Here is a 24,937-nt window from a genome sequence, read left to right on the forward strand (position 1 = left end):
TCGGTTATACACAGTATTTCGATATTTATAATTAAAATAAGAAGCTTGGCACTACTGCACTTACAGTCCATCTTTTACATAACTCTGCTCGTTTCTAGGATTCTAAATCTATAAAATTAATTTTTACAAAAATGAGTGCCTGGAGAGCTGCTGGATTAAAGTAAGTTGTAAATAAATTACCCTAAATCTCATAATATTGTTTTTCTGTTTATTCTGGTCCTGGGTATAAATGTAGCAAGAGGTTATGGTGACAAATTCTATAACATTTTTACCATTTTTTGTGGATAAAATAATAAACTAGAAATAAAGAAGTAAATTAAATATCAATATTGTTTTTACATTAATTCATAAATAACAGAAAGAGTAACTTCAGTGTATGATATACTATTTATAGAAGTCTTTAGCAGACGTTCACATGATTATTCTTAATTGTAACATGTTCCCAAGATCTAATGAAGAATAAGCTCTTTTTTTATATATCCATTACCATTTTCTCAAAATTTAGGTATCATTATTGGGATAATTTTATTTCTCAATTGTGAACTGTTAAGAATCCATTAATACAAAAATTTCAGGTCTATCAAACTTTTTATAATGATTCAAACATATTTGTATATTAAATATAGAAAATTCATGGTTTCAAATTCTAGATTTCTGAGTAAAAAGTAGACATACTCTGTAGTTAGTCAATAGTTAATGTCTACATTATCCAATATTTTCTAAAAAGATATGAAAACATTAAAGAAAAATAACATTTTTTAGTGGCTATAGATATTGGAAAAGCTCAATGATCGTGATATTTATACAAAATAATAACTCTGAATAAGGAATATGTGTTACGGAAATGAAGATGCAAGTTATTTTCAGATACTGCTGTCCTGAATATTTAATTGTGTTTGATAAAATTAGGCCCTATTATAGGGCCTTAATAATTCAGGAGTAGACAAAGAGAATAACAACAACATAAAATAACTGAGCTCAGTGATATGAGATAGATACGATATAAAACAAGCAAAAAGAAGAATAGATATGCTGACAACCATATTGATATACTTAACGAAATTACTAAACATTAAAAATAAAGAAGTGTGATACTGAAAAGGACATAACTGAACATAATGTTGCTAAACAAATTGAGTAGACAATTTAAAATATATAAAATGTAATATGTTTGTTTCACATGAACTAATATTTAAACATAAACTTTTATTTTTAGCTACATTAATTATTCCAACATTGCTGCCAAACTTCTGAGGCAGGCACTTAAACCCGAACTTAGAACAGAAGCACTCAGAAGAAATGAAACCCATATTAAAGTAACAAAATGGCAAGATGGAAAGCCAATAAGTAAGTTTACTTTCAATCATTTTCATTTAGATTTTAACAATTTTTATGTTTTCATGTACTTTTCACCAAATAGTGCTGATCTCTGTGCACTATGATATGTTGAAAAATTATGGTAGTTACATATCTAGAATCTTAGCAGTTCTTTTTCATTATGGCCTAGGGCTAACACTTTCTAAGAACAATCTCATCTACATATAATTACATGGGAGTTCAGATCATGACCTTCTGGGTTACTTGCCACTCTATGCTAATATTTAATTCTACCTTGTGCTGTCCCAAATATTTAGTGACCCATATTATACATAAAATGAAAGTATATCTTGAACAATGGCAATATTCCCATATACACAACCATGTCTTTGGGAAAAAATGTATTCAAAACTCTAATTTTTTGAATATGTGAATAATTTGAGATATGATTCTACATTTTCTTTCCTTTTTTTTCAGTTATTAATTAGACTTTGTCTATGACTATTAATATATTATTAGTGTAATTCTTTATCTATTCTGTTCTGCTTATTCTGTTTATTATTATGCTTTATCTAGTCCTATAAGTCCTCAAGTAGTTCATAAGAAGTAAACGGAAATGGTTGTAGTTCATATAAATGGCATAATGATTAGAATAATACCAATCACCATTGCATTTAATGTCTTTATATCTTTATTCATTGGAGAATCAGGAGAAACGACGAGGTTAATGAGTTAAATGAAGGTTGAAAGAATGAAGGCGAAAAAAAGGAAGGCCCAGAACGAGATGGTTGGATGACGTGGAAGACGACCTGAAAACAATGAACATAAGACAATGGAGAAGAAGGGCACAAGAGAGATCTGAATGGAAGGACATAGCCAGACAGGCAAAGACCCATCCAGGGTTATGATGCCAAAAGAAGAAGAAGAAGAAGATATCTTTATTCATGTTGTTTATTTAAGTTTTTTGATTTGATTAGCAAAAACTATCTGATTTTAATTATAATTCACAGCAAGAGTAACTTTGAAAAACAGAAGTTTTTACTAAATTCAGACTGTAGATGGTTCTTTAAAGAGAGTTTAGAACCATTCTGAGGCATCACAAAAGATATGTTATTATAAGTTAATTGAAAAGTGACTGAAAAGAATGATAATAACAAATAGAGAGCCCTTCAGGGGTAAACCCATACCAAGAAAATTAGTAACATCAACAGAAACTGAAGATGGTGATCACACTGTCAATTTAGTCTAAAGGTGGAGAAGAGACCACTATATATGTCATCTGCGAATGTGAAATGAATAGTTATATATTTTATTGTTGTATATATACCTACTACATGAAGTAGGTATATATAAAAGAAGTGTTGATCCAATCAAAATCCATAACTCCCCATAAGCAATTTGCAGGCTCTTATAAAGGATACAGAACTTTTTGGGATAGTTTAACAGAAGATTTGGTACAAAGATTCCACAACCAATCACCAGATACAAGTAGTTTCTCATCTGATATAAGGATAAGAATTTTTAGGAAGTATGTTTAGCCCTATGTATGAAACAAAAAAAGATATCGAAGGGAAAATAATTTATCATTAAAATGTATTTTATAAATCTGTAGATTTAAACTTTATACATAGATTTTACTTTATATTTAAAACATTTTCTCTTATAGGTGCTAGAGAATAAATGCTAGTAAGTTTTGGGTGACCTATTTTGTTGATTTGCATCCACATACTAACTTGTTAGTCTTTTTTTAATAGATAACCAGAATATTTTATAGCTTTTGTGTTTTTTTTTATAATGGTCTTGGTGTGATTTTTCTTACAACATAATAAATATTTGGGTAAATTGTGTAAAATGTGCAGAGATTTTATTGATCCTTTTCTGCTTTTTAAACTTTTAATCTACAGAAACAATTTTGCTGTGTTCTGATGTATCCATATTGGTGTGTTTTGACTTTAATATACCCATTTAATAAAGTCCTACAATAGATAAATATTAAAAAGGAATACATTCTTTAAATTCTTTTAATAAAACAATTAATCAGAAAATTGGAAGGAGTTGTAGGATAAAATTAAAAGTAGGTATTAACAAAAGATTTTAAAACAGGCAAAAGTAGTGGAATTTATGTATAGTCATTTAAAAAAATCTACAAGAGACAGGTAAAAATTATGATGCAGAAAGGTACTGCTTTAAAATTGTTCTAGCATTTGATAATGACACCTTAGTCTGAATACCATATACATGATGCATGAAAATTATGTATGAAAATCAATGACCACCTTGTAGAGTGACATAATATACTATTTAATTACTTTTCAAGAAAATACCCTCATACTCCATCATAAGTGCTTAGGAATAAAAGAATAGGAATGTATTCAAATTTAAAAATTTTGATGCTAATGAAGGATTATTAATTGCACTAAAAGTATGTTTTATTTATTTTATTATTTACTGATTGATTTTTTTCTTTTTCAGAGGAGTCCACATTTTAAATCCATAATTTAAGTCCAAGTCTATGTAGTGTTAATAATTGTTTAGTCAACTACAATTTATGTTACAATTTTGTAAATATCAGTTCCAGATTTATATCATTTGGGTAGTATTCCTATTTTTGATGTAAAAATGGATTAGTGAAAAAGAAAATAAAACAATATTATACTATAAAAATGTGTTTTATTATATATATTTTTTTATTATACCAACAAGTTTTATTATTGTATCATTTTATTTATTGTATCATTTTTACAAAACTGTAACGTTAACCTGTACAAAGCATAAGTTGCATTAAAAAAAAAACAAACTAAAATTAGAATTATATATATATATATATATATATATATATATATATATATATATATATATATATATATATATATATATATAAATTAAGGATCACTCAGAGTGGTGGATTTTTCAGTCAAAAGGTGGAGAAAAAAAGATGTTGGCTACTTCATCTATTTATTGAAGACATTTTGTTCTCTAATCAGAAAGCATCATCAGTTCATCTAAAAAGAACAATATGAAAAACCAAACATCCTAATCTATTGAAACTAAATACAGTTTACAATTTGATTCAAACATAGCATAGCAAAAGACCATGTGGTTATTGACGTTATTGTACATGTAATTTAAAAAAGTAGTTTGAGTTTACCAAAAGTACAAGGTGATTATAGCTGCAAATGTTGAACGTGGAACAAAAAATTTAGGTTTAGCAGTGTTGGCCTGTTTTTATATTGTATAAGTTGTATGCTTAAAATATAAAGAGATAAAGCTTTAGAAAAGTACATTTTAAATATATTATGTTATGAATTCTGCAATTTTTGATTTAGTAGTAAAGTAAATATTTGTTTCTTTGAAGATTAATTATTGGAAATTTTTTTTGCAATTGCCCTCTGATAGATGAGGTGATAGATTTGGCAATCAGCAGTTACCAAGATTGCAAACAATGTTAGCAATTAATCTCGAAAGAGACAAATATTTACTCGGTATTGTTTCATATAAATTAAAAATTGCAGAATTCATAAAATAGTATAATCAAAATGTAATTTTTAAAAGCTTTCTCACTTTATATTTGAAGCATACAATATCCATTATATAAACCACAGACCACTACACCCCAACACTGCCAAAACGAAATATTTTAAACTCTATATTTTCGGTAAACTCAACCGGTGTAATGTACATCTGACTGTCCTTTCTTTTTTAATGTAAAAATATTGGACCTGCAGGTGTAAAGTGTCATATTGCTTGTCAAATTTAACGTGATACTTGGCCGATTTGAAATTAGGCTCCACCCACGATGCGCATTTGACTACAACACAATTCGTCCTTATTATTTCTTGACCCTTCGAATTGCAAGGTACTTGTATAGTCTGCGTATATCTACGTAAGTATTTTAAATTATAAACATGGATTTTCATTCAAAATTAGAAGGGAAAGTCTTGTCTGGACAAACGAGGGAGGTAATAGCAAACGTAATTATTTTTATTCGGACCGTGCAAGTTCGGAAGAGCGACACCTGGTGTCGTAAATCAGCAAAATTTACTGCGCTTTCATGTTAGATCGAGGTTACCGGATAAATGTCAAGGACATAGCCCCAAAAAAGAATAAGAAGAAAAAGTAAGATTACGGTTATGTCGGTATGTTATTAAAAGGTAAACGTTGTATGTAGTGTAAATACAAATAAATATATTATTAAATTACAGCATTACTGTTAATATGGATGCAATAAATCTTTTCAGGGGAGACAAAAAACTTTTGGAAATTTTTGTTTTAGCAAATAGAAAAAACCAAGATATACATTTGTGTAGATATAACAAATTTGACATTTGAAGATATTTTTAAAAAGTTATTGTATCTTTTTTTAATGGCATAGATATTAATCATTCAGTCAGTCACAATCAGATTATAGTGTAATTATTGAGTAATTGTCTTGTTACTTAGCTGAGTAAACTTAACTTATTTATTCCTCACATAAACGAACAAAGCTTAAAAATAATACATAAATTAGCAGGTTAAGCCCATGATATCAGTTGGATTCGGTTCGTCAAAGCGAATAGACGTGCGATACTTAAAATCTAATTAACGAAATCGGTGTTATCACCTTGTAATTAAAAAAACTAGTGTATTCATATAAAAATTCCACATATCGATTTAAAAAAAAAGTAAAATTTAAGTGGTTTAAAGATCATGAGTGTTAGTAGCGGGGGTAGAAAACCCCCCGAAAAAGATGAGTTGGAAGGTGATATGGATGTGTCCCATCCGGATCTTCCACCTTCTCCAGTGGAGGAATTTAGAGGATTTCAAAATATCAACCCTATTTCACAGATAAGTACTGATCATGTTTCTGAAATTGTTTCCGGAAAAAATTTAAACGTAAACACGGTCATTAACACAATAAATCAATATTCTTCAAAAGATAATGGGCCATTTTTTGTTTATATTCAAAGTAAAACAGGTAAAATAGGCAATTTACATAAAATAGCTACGGCTAGACTAATAATTAATGCGATACCAGAAATTAAACATGATATAGTTAACATATCGGTAATAGGAGCTAATAAAATAAAGGTTGAATTAACTTCTTATGCAAGCGCAAATAAATTATTAACAGCACAGTCATTAAAGGATAAACAATACGATACATACATTCCAATGTTTTTTACTCACGTAAAGGGAGTCATAAGGCAAATAGATTTAGAATTATCGGAACAGGAATTAAAAGAAATTATTAAACCGAAATTAGGATATAATTTAGAAGTAAGTCACGTAAAAAGAATTTCACGTAAAAATGACAAAAATGAAATTGTTCCAACAACTACAATTATAGTTACATTTAGAGGTCAACTTTTACCTACTAGGGTAATAATAGAAAAAATGGTGTATGAAGTCGAAAAATACGTGCCAAGAGTAATGCAGTGTCTTAAATGTCTAAGATACGGCCATATTAGTACACAGTGTAGATCAAAAGAACGCTGTCAAAATTGTGGAGAAGACCATAAAGTAGAAAATTGCCAAAAAAATGAACCAATATGCATTTATTGTAAAGAAAAGCATTGCGCCACTGATAAAAAAAATTGTTTAGAATTTAGTAGACAAAAGAGTATAAAAAAAACTATGGTATATGAAAACTTATCATACGCTGAGGCTTCTTCTAAGCACGAAAAAAGTTTTTCAAGTGTAGCAAAAACTGACACAAATTCAAACCGCTATACTGTTACTTTAAAAAGAAAGAGGTTAGCTATAACCCCAGAGATCGATGAAACATTCGAAAAACACAAAGAAATAATTTCAAATCCAAAAATTTTAACAGAACCTGTTTTCAATAAATTTAAAAATATACCAAATTATAATAATAGTTGTGATGATAATAGCACTTTAAGTAAACAGATAAAAACTCGCGAATCAATATTAAATCTTATCAAAGATGTTTTAACTTTTTCAAATATAGAAATTAAAAATAGTACACTTATTGAAAATATAAAAGACAGTATAACGCAAATTCTATCAGACTATGAGTAACTTAAATATACTGCAATGGAATGCTAGATCAATTCTGTGTAATAAAGGTCATTTTGAAAAATACATTTTCGATAATAAGATTAATGTAGTGTTGCTTTCGGAAACCTGGTTAAAGGAATCTTCACATTTTTTTATTAATAATTTTAATATATTTAGACACGACCGTAATGACGGTTATGGAGGAGTTGCAATCTTATTAAAAAAATTCCTTACATTTTTTCCTAAGCCAAAATTTACTCCAATAAAGTTCGTAGAATGTGTGTCGGTATCAGTGTCAATAAATAAAAATATCAAAATCCACCTATACTCTATATACGCCAAACCAAAACTAAACATTAGAGAAACAGATTGGGTTGCCTTTTTTGATAGCCTAGAAAAGCCATTTTTGGTAGGAGGCGATTTCAATTGTCATCATACTGCATGGGGAAATAGTTATTCAGATATATCGGGTTCAAGGCTTCTCGGTGCTATAGAGGAGTGTAACTTAAATTATTTAAATACAGGAAGCGAAACATTAATACCTAGATTTGGAAGTAATAATAAATCTGCTGTAGATATAACAATATGTTCTAGAGATATAACTTTAAATTGTGATTGGAAAACTGATATTATACCATTAGGTACTTCCAATCATTTTCCTGTTCTAATTAAAACACATTTTAATACTACTCAAGTATCCTTTAAGTGTAAAAACAAAGTTAATTTAAATAAAGCTGACTGGTCCCTTTTCTCTCAGATAGTAGATGAACAATTAGATGAAAGTAATAACGAAAGATCTTATAAAAGTTTTATAGAGTCACTAAATCATGCTACAAAACTAGCAATCCCACAGAAGAGAACAGAGATCAAATCAGAATTTAGCAAAGTTTGGTGGAATCAGAGATGTGCAAATGCCATTAAATGTCAACAAGAAGCTTTTTTGCTTTACAAAAGGCAGTCAAATTTAACTAACTATTTAAAATATAAAAATTCAGTAGCAGTCGCAAAAAAAATAATATTACAAAGCAAAAAAGATTCTTGGCAAAATTTTTGTAAACAACTTAACAGAAACACACCTATAAAAGATATATGGAAATATATAAAGAAAATAAAAAATACATTTAATCCTCCAAAAAATAGGACCCAGGAAGGGGAGTGGGTAGAAATGTTCTTCAATAAAATTGCTCCAAGTTGGGTGGAAACAAATATTCGGCCGATTAGTTTACTGAGCACGGATGATATAGATAGGGAATTCTCAAGTATGGAAATAAAACAAAGCCTCAAAACTAACAATAATACAGCACCCGGAGTTGATAACATTTATTATAAAATGCTCGCTAGTTTGTCAGAATCAAGTATAGAAATTTTTCGCAAAATAATAAATACTACATGGAATCGGGCAGAATTTCCAACAAGCTGGAAGGAATATTCAGCAATCCCAATTCTAAAGCCAAATCGAGATGCGGAAGATCCAGATTCATATAGAGCAATTTCTCTAGCTTCGTGTGTCTTAAAAACTTTAGAAAGAATGATCAAAGTCAGACTAGTTCATTGGCTTGAAAACAATAAAAAATTACCTAAATTACAGTTTGGCTTCAGAAGAGGATGTTCAACCATTGAAAATGTAGGTAACCTAGTAAGTGATATAAATATCGCTTTTACTAACAACAAATCACTTACAGCAATTTTTGTAGATATAGAATCAGCATATGATAATGTGATATTAGACATTCTCTATGAAAAAATGGAAAAAATGGGAATTTCTCAAGCTTTGACCTCACGTATCAGATTACTATATTCCGATAGAACAGTTTCAATAAATATAAATGATGAAATATTGGGCCCTAAAACGACCAATATTGGGTTACCACAAGGAAGTATACTAAGCCCTGTACTATACTTAATATACACAGCAGATCTGGAATGTAAAATTAAATCTGAGAACATTTCTATACTTCAATTTGCCGATGATATTTGTATATATTCACCATGTCAATATATTGAAGAAGGGTGCAAAAAATTAAATATAGCTTATAAGAACCTCAATAAATGGTGTAATGAAAATGGACTAAAAATTTCCAGGAAAAAAACAGAAGTTTGCATTTTCACGAGAAAAAGAAAAAACATTCCAACCGAATTAACATTGGATACAACAAAGTATAGCGTACGTGCATCAGTAAAATACCTAGGAATGCATTTAGATAAAAAAATGACATGGAAAAATCACATAGATTATCTAATCAAGAAAACAGAAAAAGGAATTAACATCTTACGGTCAGTATGTGGAACAAAATGGGGATCAGATCCAAATGTAGCAATCCTTCTGTACAAATCCTACATTAGGTCAATACTGGATTATGGTTGTTTCTTCTACGACCAAGCTTCAAAAAGTCAACTAGAAAAAATAGACCACGTAGTAAATAAGTGTCTAAGGCTATGCCTAGGGGCTTTAAAAAGTACACCAATTGATTGTTTATTTGCAGAAGTAGCGGAAACTCCACTAAAATATCGCCGAAAGATTTTAGCTTCCAATTTTATAGCTAAATTAAGCTCCAAAAAAAGCGACTTAGTCCAAAAAATTAATATACTGTTGACATCGGATCTTACCCACAGTTATTGGAAGTCGAAAAAAAGTTTAACTATTACAGAGTCATATTATGTAATACATAACGTAATAGAAGAAATACACTCTTCAGATATAGATCCATTATATAGTATAAATATTTACAACATCCATCCAATTAACTGTGTTTTTCTCCAAGATTATTCAAAATTTCACCCAAGAATTAGACAATACATATTTAAGCAAGATTTAGAAAAGTATCTTCCCAGGCATCGCTATATATTCACCGATGCATCAAAGAGTAACAATAAAGCAGGTTGCGCTATATTTGATTCACATAATAACATTAAAAAATCTTATAAATTAAATGAAAAACTAACAATATATACGGCAGAATTAATCGCTATATTAGAAGCTCTTCTATATATAAGTAATATGAAAGTTACAGAAGAATCATTTGCAATTTGTTCAGATAGTAAAAGTGCTGTTATCAAAATAAAAAATATCCACCAGGTCAATAGTAATTATATTTTTACCAAAATAATTACTAAACTTCATGAACTTCAAGCTCAAAAGGTTAATGTATCACTTGTTTGGATTAAAGGGCATTGTGGAATAAAAGAAAATGAAGAAGTAGACGAAGAAGCTAAAATAGGAAGTAGAACAGGAGAATATTTAAAGTATAAATGTCCTCACAATGAAATTGCTTGCCACGTAAAGCCCATATTACTAACAGAATGGAGAGAAATGTATAGAAGCAGTCCAAAAGGAAAATTTTATAAAAACATAGTTACCGAGCCTCCTAGCCAATCTTGGTTCTCAAGACTGTCGGGAAGTAAGCGGTTTTTCTCTGTATTGTGCAGATTAAGGTTCAACCATGTTTTAACTCCGCAGTATAAATATAAAATAAAATTAAGTGATTCTCCTAATTGTACATGCGGAGAAGAAGGTACAACAGAGCACATGATATTAGGCTGTTCTAAAATAAGTAATGAAGTAAAAGTATTAAATGAAGAAATAACCAAAATACCCAAAATCACCAAACCATATAACCTAACCCAATTATTAAGTTTAGAAGATTGTAATATTTATCAAATTTTGTATAAACATATTTTATGTATTAGATTAAGTTTATAGCCTATGTTTTTTTCCCTTTGTGCAAAGCCCTAAGTCTATCCGAGGTCCACCTGTCTCGTCTAAATGCTCTGATCGACCCCTGAGCGTCAAATTGTATCCTAGTCTAATATCCCAAATTATATAAGATAAAGAGATAGGAGAAAAAAAAACAAATAAATAAATATATGTGTGTATATATATATGTATATAAAAAAAAAAAAAAAAAAACACAACACAACAAAAGGAAATAATTCAAAACAAGCTGAATATGTTATAAGAGAAATAAAAATCTAAGGTATAATTGTAAAATTAGATATATAGGAAATATTTCTTTGTAAAATTAGAGCAGGACTATGATTGTATAGCAAACGAGAAGAAAGCAAGGGTCACTCCTTTATAGCTTCCGAATAAAAAATACAAAATAATCCCATAAAGGTAAGATGGCGAATGGACAGAGATTCCGAAGCCAATAATGCACAATCACACACACACACACAAGCCCATGATATCGTCATATTGGTTTGAACAATTAAACTCCATTCGCTTAGCTGGGGCATATTTTGACAGATTCATTGTCGGAAACCTACAACACAACAATTCCTACTTCTCAGTATTAATAGCTGAAGTATCCTACTATTACAGACTTCTTTCTTTAAAAAAAGAAGAATTATTCTAATTTTGGGTAGTATATATTTAAAAAATATATATTTAGTTGTTATAATTTAACATAACTATTTATTATATGGTGCAGATAAATAAATATTGATTGTCAGTAATTCGCAAAGTTCTATTTTATTTACTATTTAGTTTGTTTACTATTAATATTGGCTATGAGTACGTGTGCTTGGTTGTATAGTAATTTCCAGCCACTTTTAGTCTGTCAAAAAGTAACTACCTTCGCAAAAAAAATAATTACTAAATTCACTAGACAGTTCGGACTGGGAATAGTGATCCGAGTTTAATTCTTTCCCTGTAAACTTTTGACAGCGAATATATCTTAATGCATCTTCAGAAAAACTTAAACTTGATGCATTTTTGTAAACTTCAAAAAAATAAAATTTAAACATTAAACTTGATTTTTGGGTTAAAGTGAACTCTAAGTGAGTGTTATGAAACTAAAATTTACACTTAAAAGTGAACTTTTATTTATCATTTATTTCAAACTGACTTTAAAATCGGGCACAAGAATAATGCATAATTTAGGTTATGTTACTTATGCTTTTTTATGATATAAATCCACTTTTATCTTTGTAGTAATTTGTGCTTCGAAGTTGGAAACGAATAAAACTTAAATTGACAATTTTTTGTTGTATTTTTTTAATTTATAACACAGCATTTACTAAATCCCATTTTCTTCAGTGACAGAAGGTGTAACTAACTAAACACGAATATGAAATTTGACAATTGACAATATGAATTTATGAAATCTATGAAATGTGCAGTAAAAAATGCAAGATTTCTCCGCTACTCGCGCACGATCGTTTCTCGTATCACATCCAAGTACTTGCACGTCGCCAATACAGAGAGAAGCGATGCAAAATCCGCATGTTAAAGATTTTAAAAAAGTTTAGTTTAAGAGCGTGCTCCCTTAGCAACGGGAGTAAGTATAGCCACTATAAAACGGATCTCTCTTGAAATGAAAAATATAGAAGAAGGTGCTTCTACATCATTTTCGACGCCTAACAAAAGAATGAGATCTGCCCCAAAATCCAACAATCTTAGTTTAAAATAAGTTTATTTTGAAGTTTCGAGTTCAACTTTAGAAATCGTTAACTCAAAATACGAAATACCAATAAATTAAACAAATTTTGTTTTTGTTGCTTGGTAAAAAAAATCTTCTAATAATTTTATTTTATCTGACTTATTCATATTGACAACTCAGTCACTATTTGAGATATATTTTATACGATATATTTCTACAAAATCTCCTTACAAAAATAAAATATTCCAAAAAAGAAGAGAAGAAGAAGAATAACAAAATGTAAATGTATACAATAACAATAAAATTAGGTTATGTATACCTCAGAGACAGAGATATGTAAGAGATAAGTAAAAAGAAATATCTCTGGTATACCTATAATTTGTGTTCAAATCTTCAAAGTAGTGTACCCATATTATAAAAATTTCTCTAAGAATTTTGTAATTATAGTCATGTTAAGCTAACATTCTTGTTCTTGAATTCAGTTTAAAATCAATCCTCCTAAATGGTAGATCATATCACAATTCAGTACCTACTTCGTTTGGCGGAGACATTAGTACATAAATAAATTATAGTTATTGTTTACGGCTGCTTTGGAGTAGTAATATTTTACGGAGTTGCTAGATATTTAGATGCCAATCCCGAAATTGTAAGGACTAGGTACTAAAAACTATTTCTTCTAAATTTAATAATGGCAGCACCTCCTCATCATTTTATGCAAAATTTGAACAATCCTCAGCCAACTGGTAAGTTCTTTATAATCTAATAATTTCTACCAATATTCCTTAATTTAGTACAAGCAATGGCAATTTAATTGTCTTTCACATTTTAATAAATTTTTTCACTAAAATTATTGAAATTTAATCTCTGCTTCCCTAAATTTATACTATTTTGATTTGGTATATGTTAAACAAGTCAATTATTTTATCCCTTTGCACCTTCCATCTCTCTATCAACAGATTATCAAAATGTCTATTATGTATGAAGTATAATACAATAAAGCTGTGTTGTTGCATAACAGTGTAATAATTGTTATACATTTATACATAATGTAATAATGTTAATGTGGGTGACAAGGCAGTACATTACCTTGAAAGTGTACATAAGTGTCCCCTTTCGTTTTAAGACCTGTCTGTGCTATGGAGCAGTTAACATTTTGATTTGATTGGTAGGTTGATCAGAAACTAGCAGGTGGGGTTAAAGATACCAGTACTGATTTGTTAATAATCCTTGGTAGAAATTATGTAAGATCATAATTATAAGTATAGTTACTGTAATATTCAAAAAAATCTTGGTATGGCAAATAATGATAATAAATTCCACAGTAGGTCATAATAAATTTTAGATTTAGTTTTTTTTAATAAATTTCTTGTGTCTAATATACTACCACCAGCACTGTATACCTTAATTGTGGTGATAGGTTATAAAATATAGTTAATTATGTAAGTGTGCTAAAAAATGTGTTGACAAGATATACTTGAATATTAAAAAAAAACATATAATCTTAACATACCCAATAAACACATGGCAAGTTTCATCTACCACAACAGTAGTCATTGTCCCATCAGAGGAGATAGCTGCTGAACATCAATTACGAACCTAGAGAGCACTAAATAGACTAAGAACTGGCGTCTCACAATATGCTAGTAAATTGTTTGTGCTAGAAGGCCAATATCCAACATGACTGTGACATGGGACATTTTTAGCAAATAGTATGGCAATTTATGTGGCCAATTATTGGAAATATATGATAACCCCATTAACAGTTTAAAATTACAACATACAATATCAGTTGGGATTCAAAACCTAAAATTACTTATAATATAAAATCAATATCAAAAAGTTTAAAAAATGAAACTAAAAATATTACATACTAAAAAACAAAAAACAAACTATAACAAGAACTAAATTCAATAATACCAATATACATCACAAAGCAAGAGATCTTTTTAACAGAGTTAGTAATATTGAAAATATCCAAATCGAGATCATTTAATAGCCCCATGTATCTATCCAATGGGCTGTGAATACCATAGGTTGTTCTATGGAAAGGAATATTGAAAACATTGTGGTAACATAGAGCTTGATGGGGGAATCTAATTTGGCTTACCAGCTTTGGACCATCAATAAATCCATGTATGATCTTATATATAAATGTAGCTCCTGACATATCACTATGGTTCTTTAGTGAGGGTAAGGATAATTTTTGCTAGATAGGGGAATAATCATGATTTTCAATAGTACTGTGAACATGGTAAGCACAATATCTCAAAAATTTGTGCTGGACTCTTTCTAACATTTCAATATTGTTATGAAAATAGGGCAACCAAATAACTGAACAGTATTCCAAAATAGTTCTAACTAAGCAACAATACACTAAGCTTGTTGAATTAATCGAGAAATACTTGCAATTCCTAGTAACAAAACCAAGAAATTTAGATGCCTTCAATTACGAGTACTAAATTTCAAGTAAACACGTTTATTGGTTTTAAAGTTATTGTTGTTATTAACTAAAAGAATTTAATTTTTTTTAATTTTAACACCCTGTATCTCGAAAAGTAAATAAGTTTGACCCCTCATTAACTATATCGTTTTGTTCAATTTTTCGAGAAGTATCTACAGTCAAACGTTGTAAGTGTCATTTGGAAACACCCTGTATGTATGAAATATTAGATATTTAATAGAAAATATTAGATACTTACAATTTTGCCACAGACTGAACAGTAGATTTTTCCCATATCCATAGACAGCTCTTTATAAGGTTTAATCCAAATTGAAGCACTGGTTGTTTTAGGCATTATAAAATCACAATCTTCCTTTTTGTTACGCACAACGAGTGTTTACGCTTTGAATATCAAAACAAAAATGATTTACAAATCTGAGCATCAAATTAGAAATGTTTAGGTACCTAATTCAATAAACTGGGAGATTTTGGAAAATCCCTAAATTAGGAACAAAACTATTAGCCGTTTACCTGCTGTTAAGATACAATAAATTGTAGATAGATTTGGGGATTAGATCATAAAATGCAAATGAGCGAACCCTTAGCGATTATCCAATAACTGAATGACTCAGTGACCGAGACTTTCTAAGAATGTTGAGGGCTACTTAAATTGATCTTCCTTGAAATTGTAAATGTTTTGTACCTGTAGAGATTACGTACTTAGATCATTTCTTGATTAAAATGACTACAAAATTTTATACAAGAATTGAAATAAATTGGTATGTTTAAAAATTTTCAAATACAGTATAAAAATCTGAAATTTTATGCACTTTATGCAAACTTTTATACAAATATGCCAAAATATGAAATATTTGCATAAAATATGCACAATATGCAAAATATGCAATATGCATATTTGCCGAAGTCTATTCATAACCCACATGATGGATGCTAGGATCTGCAAGAGCATCGTTTGATTTTAAGATATTTAGCTCCATAACATTAGAAAAAACTATATCTAAAAAACATGTTTATTGGGAATACTATTATGTTAATAACATTTTAAAAAACCAAACGCTTGAGCAATTCACAGCTGGATCACCTGCAGGACAATGCACGATCACACCAAACTCATCATTCTCCCATGGGAAGATTGTAATCACCAAAAACATATATATCCTGTACTGAATATTGCAGAACAATATTTTCCACAGTTTGACAATGCCAGTTGTATACATCGCGAGGTAATTGTGGGAGTATGCAGACACCACCGACTACAAACTTACTTCATTAAGTTGACAAAAGATATATATATATATATATATATATATATATATATATATATATATATATATATATATATATATATATTGAATCTTGGACTCAACTACTGGTTGATATGCTCTTGGATAACATTAAATATGTATGTGATAATGACTATTCCCCCTTATGGTAATTCCTTTAAAATGTTTGCAGTTACTTTGTCCATACCTGGTGCTTTTCAAATATTTAAGTACTTTATTTATTCTTGTTCTTGTTTTTATTTATTTATTAACAGGATAATAACATACAGATACAATTTGGTTCATTCTTTATGATTCACCCTGTATGGATTTTTGTTTTTAACAAGCATTAATTCTTAATTCAGTATTTTGTCTTTTTCTTTGGTTCAATGAGTTCCAGATACCCACAATTTATTAGCTTTAGGCAATCTGTATTCCTACCACACATTGTACAAGATAAGACTGTTTTATTTTTAAAGTTATTTTTACATAAGTGTGTGGCCAAGTTATATTTGCTGATAATTATTGTCCTCGTTTGTTGCGTATGTGTTGAATATATGTAAGTTATCCATATTAAATAATATTGAATACAGATAATATAATTCAACGTTGTTGATGTAACTCACAAATAATGATCAAAATGCCAAATAAACTCTATGTAACACCATGTAAATGTAATAAATATAACCACATTTATCTGGAAATGATTTATTTTCATATAGCCATGAGGAGTTCTTTTGGACCATCACCAATGCAGACCCAAATGGCTCCAGGGGGCATGCAGAATACTATGCCAACACAAATGCCTGTTCAGTTGTCTAATCCAATGGGTAGTCCTATGGTGCCACAAATGAGCAATCCAATGAATGGAACCATGACAAATCCAATGAATCCCAGTATGAATGGGGGTTCACCGATGTTAAGTCAAATGAATCAGCACTACAATATGAGCAGTTCAATGAATGGGACTCAAATGGTACCTCATCAACCTCCTACACAAATGCCTATGCAGTCAAGACCCATGGGTAAGTTGAAACAGGAATATATTAATATTTAATGTTTGTAATAAAACAAGAATTCTATTGTATGGTCTTTCATTAGAGTATACTCTTGTCTCACTGCTGAGAGAAGTACACAGATCCATTCTACACTGATTCATACCTTCCGACCAGAGACAAAGTGGATTTGGGCAGACAGTACACTCGTTTAAATTTAAATAAGAGTTTGACATTTTAAAATGAATATATTTTGTTTGTTTTCTATAGATCAAAATCAAACAAATTGTAATGAAAAATTATATTTTATAGAATTTACACCTGCTCTGAATCACCATGAAATGCCTCAACAAACTCCAACAGTTGCTCCAACTCCCCCATCAGTTCCTGTGCAACAGCAACAGCAACAAGCCAAAGAATTTAATACTGCATCGTTATGTAGATTAGGACAAGAGACTGTTCAAGATATTATTAGTAGAACACAAGAAGTGTTTCAGACTTTAAAACAGATACAGGTTAGTATTAATTTGACTTTATTAAACTTAATTAAACTTTAACTTGAGAATATCCGTCAGAAAAAAATCATAGGCTTCCTTCGATTAATTTTCCTTGCGATGGTGTATCTACAACTTTGATGCTTACGTTTGTCTTTTTTCTCACTCCTGAGAAAACAAAACTAACATAATGCCTTAAATTATTTTGTTAAATAAATCTTACCTTTAAATTAGAGCAACCAAGATTTTTGTCAATTTTGCGAAAAAAATTATAATAAATATTCGTATCATTAATTATCTATGTAATTAATATGTATTAATATATGTAATTAATATTGTTAGTATTTTTAATTGAACCTATCATTTCAAGAACAAAATATGAATGAAATGTCAGATGTGAGTAGTTTAGCTTTTCTTTCCTAGATGGCGCTAGGTTTTAAATCTAAAATACCGTAAATCTTTAAATTATTTTATAATAAATTCTACCTTAAAAATATTCTTAAAATTAATTATTAATTATAATAATATAAAATTAATACAGTATTATTTATTAAACGCATTGTTTCAAGAACAAAATATGAATGAAATATGGTAGTTCATATTTCTTTCCTAGATGGCGCCGTTAGTTTACTGGACTTACAGTGTGACCTGTCATTATAGCCTTTTATATAGATATATAGAGGTCATCGTATGTGCAGAAAGCAACATAGGTGACTTGAAGCACTTTTTCCTTCACCTCCGCGTATAATATTGGTTATATTATCGTAATTTCTAATTATTCTTATTTTTTAGCCTCCTAATGGAACTCCTCAATCCCTTAATACAAGCAACGAAAAAAAGGCCAAAGTTCAAGAACTTCTCCGTACAATTAGAGTACTTTTCAAAAGACTTCGGTTAATATACGAAAAATGTAATGAAATTTGCCAGCTACAGGGCATGGAATATACACATATTGAAAGTTTGATTCCATTCAAAGACGAACTGGATCCGAAACACGACGAGAAGAAAAATTCCGAAGCTTATCGAACAGCTTGTGATGAGAGTAAAGAAGTAATGGAGCAGGTCGTTTTAAAAAATAAACAACTCAAAGAAGTTATCGATCATTTAAGGCGTATTATTTGGGAGATCAACACAATGCTCACTATGAGAAAATCTTAGCAAATCTCCAAGAAGTATCATGAGAGAGAATGTCTATATGTTTCTGTTTAAATAAATGAATCATTACTTTTTTATGGTCGCTATTTACCAGAAAAGCAATTGTTTGCTTCAAGACAGAATGAAAGTTTTGTTATTTATTGTATGAATTTTTATGAAGAATTGAATTACTGATTTATATAACAATGCTGAATATAAACGGATAAATACCTTAGAGCGCCCATCGGGCAAAGGGTATTTAGTTTTATTTAGTATTTAGGTTTAGTATTTGTTTAAATTTTTTAGCAGATTTATTTGTATTTATATATTTACATTTATTCGTTTAATTGTATACGATGAACTATTTACTGACTGATTGGTTCCTGACTCTTTGTTTGGTCACCGCAGAGCGGTACACTTTGTTGTCTTCGCTGTCTACGTTTTTGAAGTGATATCAGTAAGGACAGTGTTTAAGATTATGTATTAGACCAGGTCTCTTTAACGCAGTTGAATAAGTCCAAATATTTCATCTGGTTCATCATCTTCAACCTGTATGCGTCCCCTGCTGGACATAAGTCTCCCTCAGCTCGTTCCATCTGTCTCTCTCTCTTGTGCGGCTTGCATCTAGTTATTGCTAACATCCTTCAAGTTGTCAGTCCATCTGTTTGGTGGTCGTCCTCTGCTCTGTAGTGCTTCTTGACTTGGCCTCCACAAGACAATAAGTTTTGTCCAACGGTTTTCTGATAATCTGCCGACGTGTCTTGCCCAATTCTATTTTAACGACGCGATTTTTTCGATAGCGTCTGTTGTTTTTGTTCTACGACGTATTTCTTCGTTTAAACTACATTCATTTTACATATTCCCAATTGTCAACAGAAGCACGTGAAAGCCAAACAGGGTCGTACTGATGTGTATCATATGATTTTTAAAAATATTTACTTTTGAAACTATTATATATTTTGAAACTATAAATATAACACAATATATTAACTTAAAAATCAACACGATACAATTTGAATTTAAACATGCTGGCAAGTTTGGATCTGTTACAACAGGGGTGTCCAACTTGCAATGCCTCAAGGGCCAAAACTAAAACCTTTAATGTTGTCGCTGGCCATATAATAATTTTGTTACAAGTAATAACAAAATAAAATGAGGTATAAAAATAATTAAAACAAAAAAGAGTATTATTTCTTTTATTGCTCAACAACTACATTTTTTTATAAACGGAAAATTTATTGATAACACTTTTCAATAATCAAGACAAACATTGCAAAAGCAACAAAAAGATGTATCCAATTAGTGTGAGGACTGTGGTCGATCGGCTTCATCCACCAATGAAGAAATGTCCACCTCCAGTTCAGTTGTAGACACTCTCATAAGATGACGTAAGGAAGAATCGGTAAGGTTGCTTCTGTTTTTATTTTTTATGTATTTCATGGAGGAAAAGGCACTTTCACATGTATATGTGCTTCCGAACATTGACGTCATTTTCAGTCCAAAATCTCGCAGATTTGGGAATTTCTCCTTTGACAGTAATTTGAAAAATTCAGGTCCCTTTTCTTGTCTGGTGATTAGGAACATGTCTGCTTGAAGATCACATAACTCAAGCTGTAAGTTGGGTGGTTGATCATCAATGGTTGCTCCAAGAGGGTTATTATAAAGTAGAACACTGCTTTTGAGACTTCCAATTTCTTCAAATCTTGTACTGAATTCATCAATAACTTGTTCAATTTGTGAAATGCAGGATGAAAACTCAATACTTTCCTAACCGTTGAATTCTTCTGCTATTTGCAGACAGCTAGGGAAGTGTGTCAGGTTGTTCTTTTACAAAGCATGTTTAAACACGTTCAGCTTATTCCGGAATCCAGTTTCTTCCTTGAAGACTCAAGTTTAACATGTTAAGATGATTAGTCAGATCTGTTATAAAAGCTAACTGTCTTAAGAATTCTGGATCCTTAAACTTCTCTTCCAGTTCAGTTGTGTCAGATGAAACGCATTTATTTATTTTCCACATAAAGCTCCCTGATGTATAATACAATAAATTGTTGGGCAAGTGACACCATTCTCTCGAAGCAGACCCACTAATCCAATTTTTTTACCTGTCATTGATGGGGCCCCGTCTGTTGCTATGGCTGAACATTTATCAAAGCCTCCAATTCTGTCAATTGTTTTCTTCACAGCCTCATAGATGTCTTTTCCTTTTGTTGTTCCATAAAGAGGACAAATATCAAATAACTCCTCTTTACTGGTAAAATCATCAAAAGTAGTGCGCACAAATATTAACAGCTGACTAACATCGGTTTGATCAGTGCTTTCATCCAAACAAAGTGAGAAATATGAACTTTTCTTAGCCAGGCTAAGCATAGATTTTTCTACTTGCTCACCCATAGCAACAATCCTTCTTTGTATGGTTTGATGTGAAAGTGGCACTGATTCAAATTTCTCCGCCATTTTAGAATCACCGAAAGCTTTGGCCATTTCAACAGCACATTTTTTTATCAAATTGCCATCGGTGAAAGGTTTTTTTGCCTTTGCCAGCTCAAGCGACACGGCATAAGATGCATGCAAAGAATGCGTTTGAGAGTGTAATATTTTACTGGACATACCAGTTTGCTGTTTAAGCTTTTTCTTCAAATCTGCAACTAGGGCACGCCGACTTTCATTTGTGTATGTAGCATACTTATTTTCATGCACTGTTGTGTATGTCTTCTCATATTATATTCTTTAGACACTGAAACGACATTCATGCACACTAAGCACTGCAACTTTCCATTATTGTTAGCAATCAAGTAATCACTCTCCCAACTTTCTTTGTAAATTCTGTTCTCACTATCAATTTTCCGTTTTACTGGTTTTACACTCATTATTGTATAAGAGGAATCAAGACAAAGAATTAATCAAGTTCACTGTTCACTAGCAACATAATAGATTAGCTGACTAGCCTACGTGTCAGTAGCACACTGGCACGATGGCGGCTGGCGACGGATGGTAAGCAGTGGGAGATGTGGCCTGCCTGAACTGTGATGCGCAGTAATCAGTGCAGTTCTCATAGTGGTGGAGGACGATTGTGTTCGTTACACGTCCGCGAAGCGGTACGCGGTACAGTACTTGTGATGTAAAAACACTGCTAAACCATAAAATATAAAATAAATTAAAAAATCTTTTTTTACAGTGGCAGCATTTAAAGAAAATATATGATTTTCGAAAATCTTACGTGAGTCACAACAAATAGCCTCGCGGGCCGGATGCGGCCCGCGGGCCGCCATTTGGACAACCCTGTGTTACAATATCAACACGTGCGTTTGTTGACAGATGGGAATTTGCTAAACGAATGAACTTTAGAACTCGGTCTCTCAGAGAGACACCCAACATCTGGCGCTGTATAACCCTCTGAGTCACGCGAATCTTATTCACTACCTTTTTTGTGAGTGTTGATGTTTCCGCTTCATAAGTGAGTACAGGTAATAAACGTTGGTCAAAGCTTTTCCTTTTAAGGCATATGGGTAGGTCCGATTTAAATACATATCTAGTTTAATTTACCAAACGCTGCCCAGGCTAATCCTATGCGACGTGGGAGCTCACATGTCTGGCTATCTCTGCCCAACCGAATTTCATGTCCTAAGTACTTATAGGATAGATTTGCGTCTTGTTCATATTAATTTTTAGTCCGACCTCCAAGGAAGCGTGATATAATTTTTCAAACATTATTATTGCATCATTAATACGATTGGCTATAAGGACGATGTCATCTGCAAATCTCAAATGACTGAGTTTCTCTCCATTCATGTTAATACCATGCTCATTCAGATGTGCGTTCTTATAAGTATGTTCTAAAAGCGTCTTGAATAGCTTTAGAGAGACGTTGTCTCCTTGCCGTACTCCTCGCTGTAAACAGAATTTATTTGTTTCTTGATCAGATAGTCTTACGCTAGCTGTGGCATTTTAGTAGATATATAGAAAACGGAACAATCACGATTAATATCATACTATTAGCATCCAGCTGAACTTTACATTCATTTGGTCACTACATTTCAATCGCCCTAAAGTTGGCAAAAATCATCTACCAGGCTGGTAGATGATTTTTGCCCTTTCTAGTCCTTACAGTGAGATACAGTAAGGTCAAAACGACTCTTATGTCAACATACTAAATTTTCCTGTTCCACTGTGTAATAGGTACCGTCAAATGTTCAGGTATAGGTAGAAAATGAAATCTCATCAAACACATTTTATTTAGTGCAGACGTAAAGTTTTGTCCCTTACCGATATCAGACTTAAAACCACATCAAACTTCTCGGAGTAGACCTTATACAATAATCCTATCCTCATCACATATCCCTCTCTATCACCAAATTCCCCATATCGACTATCTAGCAGATGACCTACACTTACAAAACGAAACAATCACGATAATCTCGTACTATAAACATCCAGCTGAACCCCTTTCCAATTTGGTGATACCGCTATAAACCGTCACGGTAAATTACTCTCAGACCTTTTTGAACCGTCTCTAGAATCACCAATATGAAGATCATGTTTTTTAATCACAATGAAATGCCATATCTTCTCTTCCTCTTCTTCATAGTAACTCTGCCACTCCCAAGAAGCTAACGCCCGTCAACCTCCACTCCAAACTCCCGTTAAAAAAAGAGAGCAGCCATTTCTTGAAGACGTGATAGCCTAAACAAGGCCATCATAACTAGACAACCCGACAACATTGCTTTTCCTGGATCTTTGTCAATTTTTATCCTTTGATTTTGTTTTGTCACTTTTTTCTTGGTTGGACACTTTATTGCATCCCTCTCTTTCTCTCCCCTCTTCATCTCCTTGCTTTCTTCCTTTTTTGCATTTTTTTTTGTTTCTCCTTCTTACGTATGATTGAGTAGAAGTATTCCTTCCATATTTATGCCGTAATACATCCTATTTTTGATGTTTATGCTTTATGTATTTTTGTATATGCATTTAGTATTTAGAATAATATTCAAGTCAATTTTAAAACTTTTGTTATTTTTTCTTAAATAATTTTAATAGTTTTTAATTAAACAATTTATTGATATCGAAATGTTGAATTGATAGAAGACTTTTGCGGTAAGAACGAAGCTTCAGTAATAAGTAGGTTCATATATTTTCTTATTTTTTAGAGTAAAGTTTTACTGTATTTTCCAAAATAAACAGTACCGAATTTAAAAGTCTTATTTATTTATTAGGCGGTCAGATAGTCAAGCTGGTCAGGCGGCCGAATCGCAGTCAATTCACTGTGAAATGATCTAGTGGTCGATGTTCAGGCCCTGGAAAACAAAATAAGCTAACTTAGCAGTTTAAAATTGTAAATGAATCTGCTAGTTAGACTAGAATATGCTGGTGTTTGATCGACCTATAAGGGAGTCTTATAATATTTTTTTGTAAATTCAACCGTTAAAAAAAAAAAAAAATCGAAATTTCTTGATCATGTACAATATACACTACGTATCTTTAATCTATCCGTTATTTCAGCTCGTCTAATATTGAATTTCTCGATTAGCTTTTAGTTTGATGCTTCTTAAAATTTATAATTTTCTTAGTACACATTACCAATATATATAGTAAGTCGAATGGTGGGATACCACTCCAGAATCTTGACAACTTCCAACATTTCGGTTTTTAAATAATTGTCTTTAAAAAATATATCCTTCGATAGAAGCCATGGAGCATTATCCATCACCACAACTGTTTTTTTTTCTGGCAAATTAGGAATTAGGTTGTGTTTGAACCAATTTTCCATTTCGTCATGGCAATCTTAGATGTTTTTCTTTGCCAGAAAAGTCAGTTTTGCTCCATTAACAAAGAATTTCTCTCCAGTCGTCTCTATCCATCGCCTTCCTCGCCAAGTACATGTTCCCATATTTCTCATGTCTTC

At 31.0% G+C, this 24,937-nt stretch overlaps 3 protein-coding genes across 4 annotated transcripts; 2 read left to right on the plus strand and 1 right to left on the minus strand.

Annotated features, from left to right (window-relative positions):
* On the plus strand, nucleotides 1–3,981 carry LOC140448563 (protein stunted-like). Of its 2 annotated transcripts, XM_072541648.1 has the most exons (4): nucleotides 1–160; nucleotides 1,217–1,347; nucleotides 2,984–3,003; nucleotides 3,790–3,981. In XM_072541648.1, exons 1-3 carry the CDS (start codon nucleotides 132–134, stop codon nucleotides 2,995–2,997), a joined length of 174 nt encoding a protein of 57 aa, XP_072397749.1. In that variant the 5' UTR covers nucleotides 1–131; the 3' UTR covers nucleotides 2,998–3,003; nucleotides 3,790–3,981. The 2 variants fall into 2 exon arrangements, with proteins under 2 accessions (XP_072397749.1, XP_072397747.1); XM_072541646.1 differs by lacking the exon at nucleotides 2,984–3,003.
* An 8,988-nt stretch (nucleotides 3,982–12,969) lies between these two features.
* LOC140448005 (mediator of RNA polymerase II transcription subunit 30-like) lies at nucleotides 12,970–24,677 on the plus strand. Its single transcript, XM_072541041.1, has 4 exons — nucleotides 12,970–13,438; nucleotides 17,141–17,443; nucleotides 17,726–17,928; nucleotides 18,700–24,677. The coding sequence occupies exons 1-4, from the start codon at nucleotides 13,384–13,386 to the stop codon at nucleotides 19,063–19,065; spliced, it is 927 nt and encodes a 308-aa protein (XP_072397142.1). The 5' UTR covers nucleotides 12,970–13,383; the 3' UTR covers nucleotides 19,066–24,677.
* On the minus strand, nucleotides 20,897–21,522 carry LOC140449107 (protein FAM200A-like). The gene is made up of 2 exons (XM_072542251.1): nucleotides 21,144–21,522; nucleotides 20,897–21,066 (listed from the first exon to the last, which is right to left on the minus strand). Exons 1-2 carry the CDS (start codon nucleotides 21,520–21,522, stop codon nucleotides 20,897–20,899), a joined length of 549 nt encoding a protein of 182 aa, XP_072398352.1.
* Nucleotides 24,678–24,937: the final 260 nt, after the last annotated feature.

Source organism: Diabrotica undecimpunctata, chromosome 8, assembly GCF_040954645.1.
Source record: "Diabrotica undecimpunctata isolate CICGRU chromosome 8, icDiaUnde3, whole genome shotgun sequence".
Classification (NCBI taxonomy): domain Eukaryota; kingdom Metazoa; phylum Arthropoda; class Insecta; order Coleoptera; family Chrysomelidae; genus Diabrotica; species Diabrotica undecimpunctata.

What these genes read in the sequence shown, in the direction of transcription:
- LOC140448563 (XM_072541646.1), top strand. Translation starts at nt 132, where the DNA reads ATGAGTGCCTGGAGAGCTGCTGGATTAAA. An exon ending in TGGAGAGCTGCTGGATTAAA is followed by an intron (nt 161 to 1,216) that starts GTAAGTTGTAAA and finishes TTTTATTTTTAG; the next exon opens with CTACATTAATTATTCCAACA.
- LOC140448005 (XM_072541041.1), top strand. Translation starts at nt 13,384, where the DNA reads ATGGCAGCACCTCCTCATCATTTTATGCAAAATTTGAACAATCCTCAG. An exon ending in GAACAATCCTCAGCCAACTG is followed by an intron (nt 13,439 to 17,140) that starts GTAAGTTCTTTA and finishes ATTTTCATATAG; the next exon opens with CCATGAGGAGTTCTTTTGGA. An exon ending in TATGCAGTCAAGACCCATGG is followed by an intron (nt 17,444 to 17,725) that starts GTAAGTTGAAAC and finishes TATATTTTATAG; the next exon opens with AATTTACACCTGCTCTGAAT.
- LOC140449107 (XM_072542251.1), bottom strand. Translation starts at nt 21,522, where the DNA reads ATGGCCAAAGCTTTCGGTGATTCTAAAATGGCGGAGAAATTTGAATCA. An exon ending in CGGGGCCCCATCAATGACAG is followed by an intron (nt 21,067 to 21,143) that starts GTAAAAAAATTG and finishes ATTATACATCAG; the next exon opens with GGAGCTTTATGTGGAAAATA.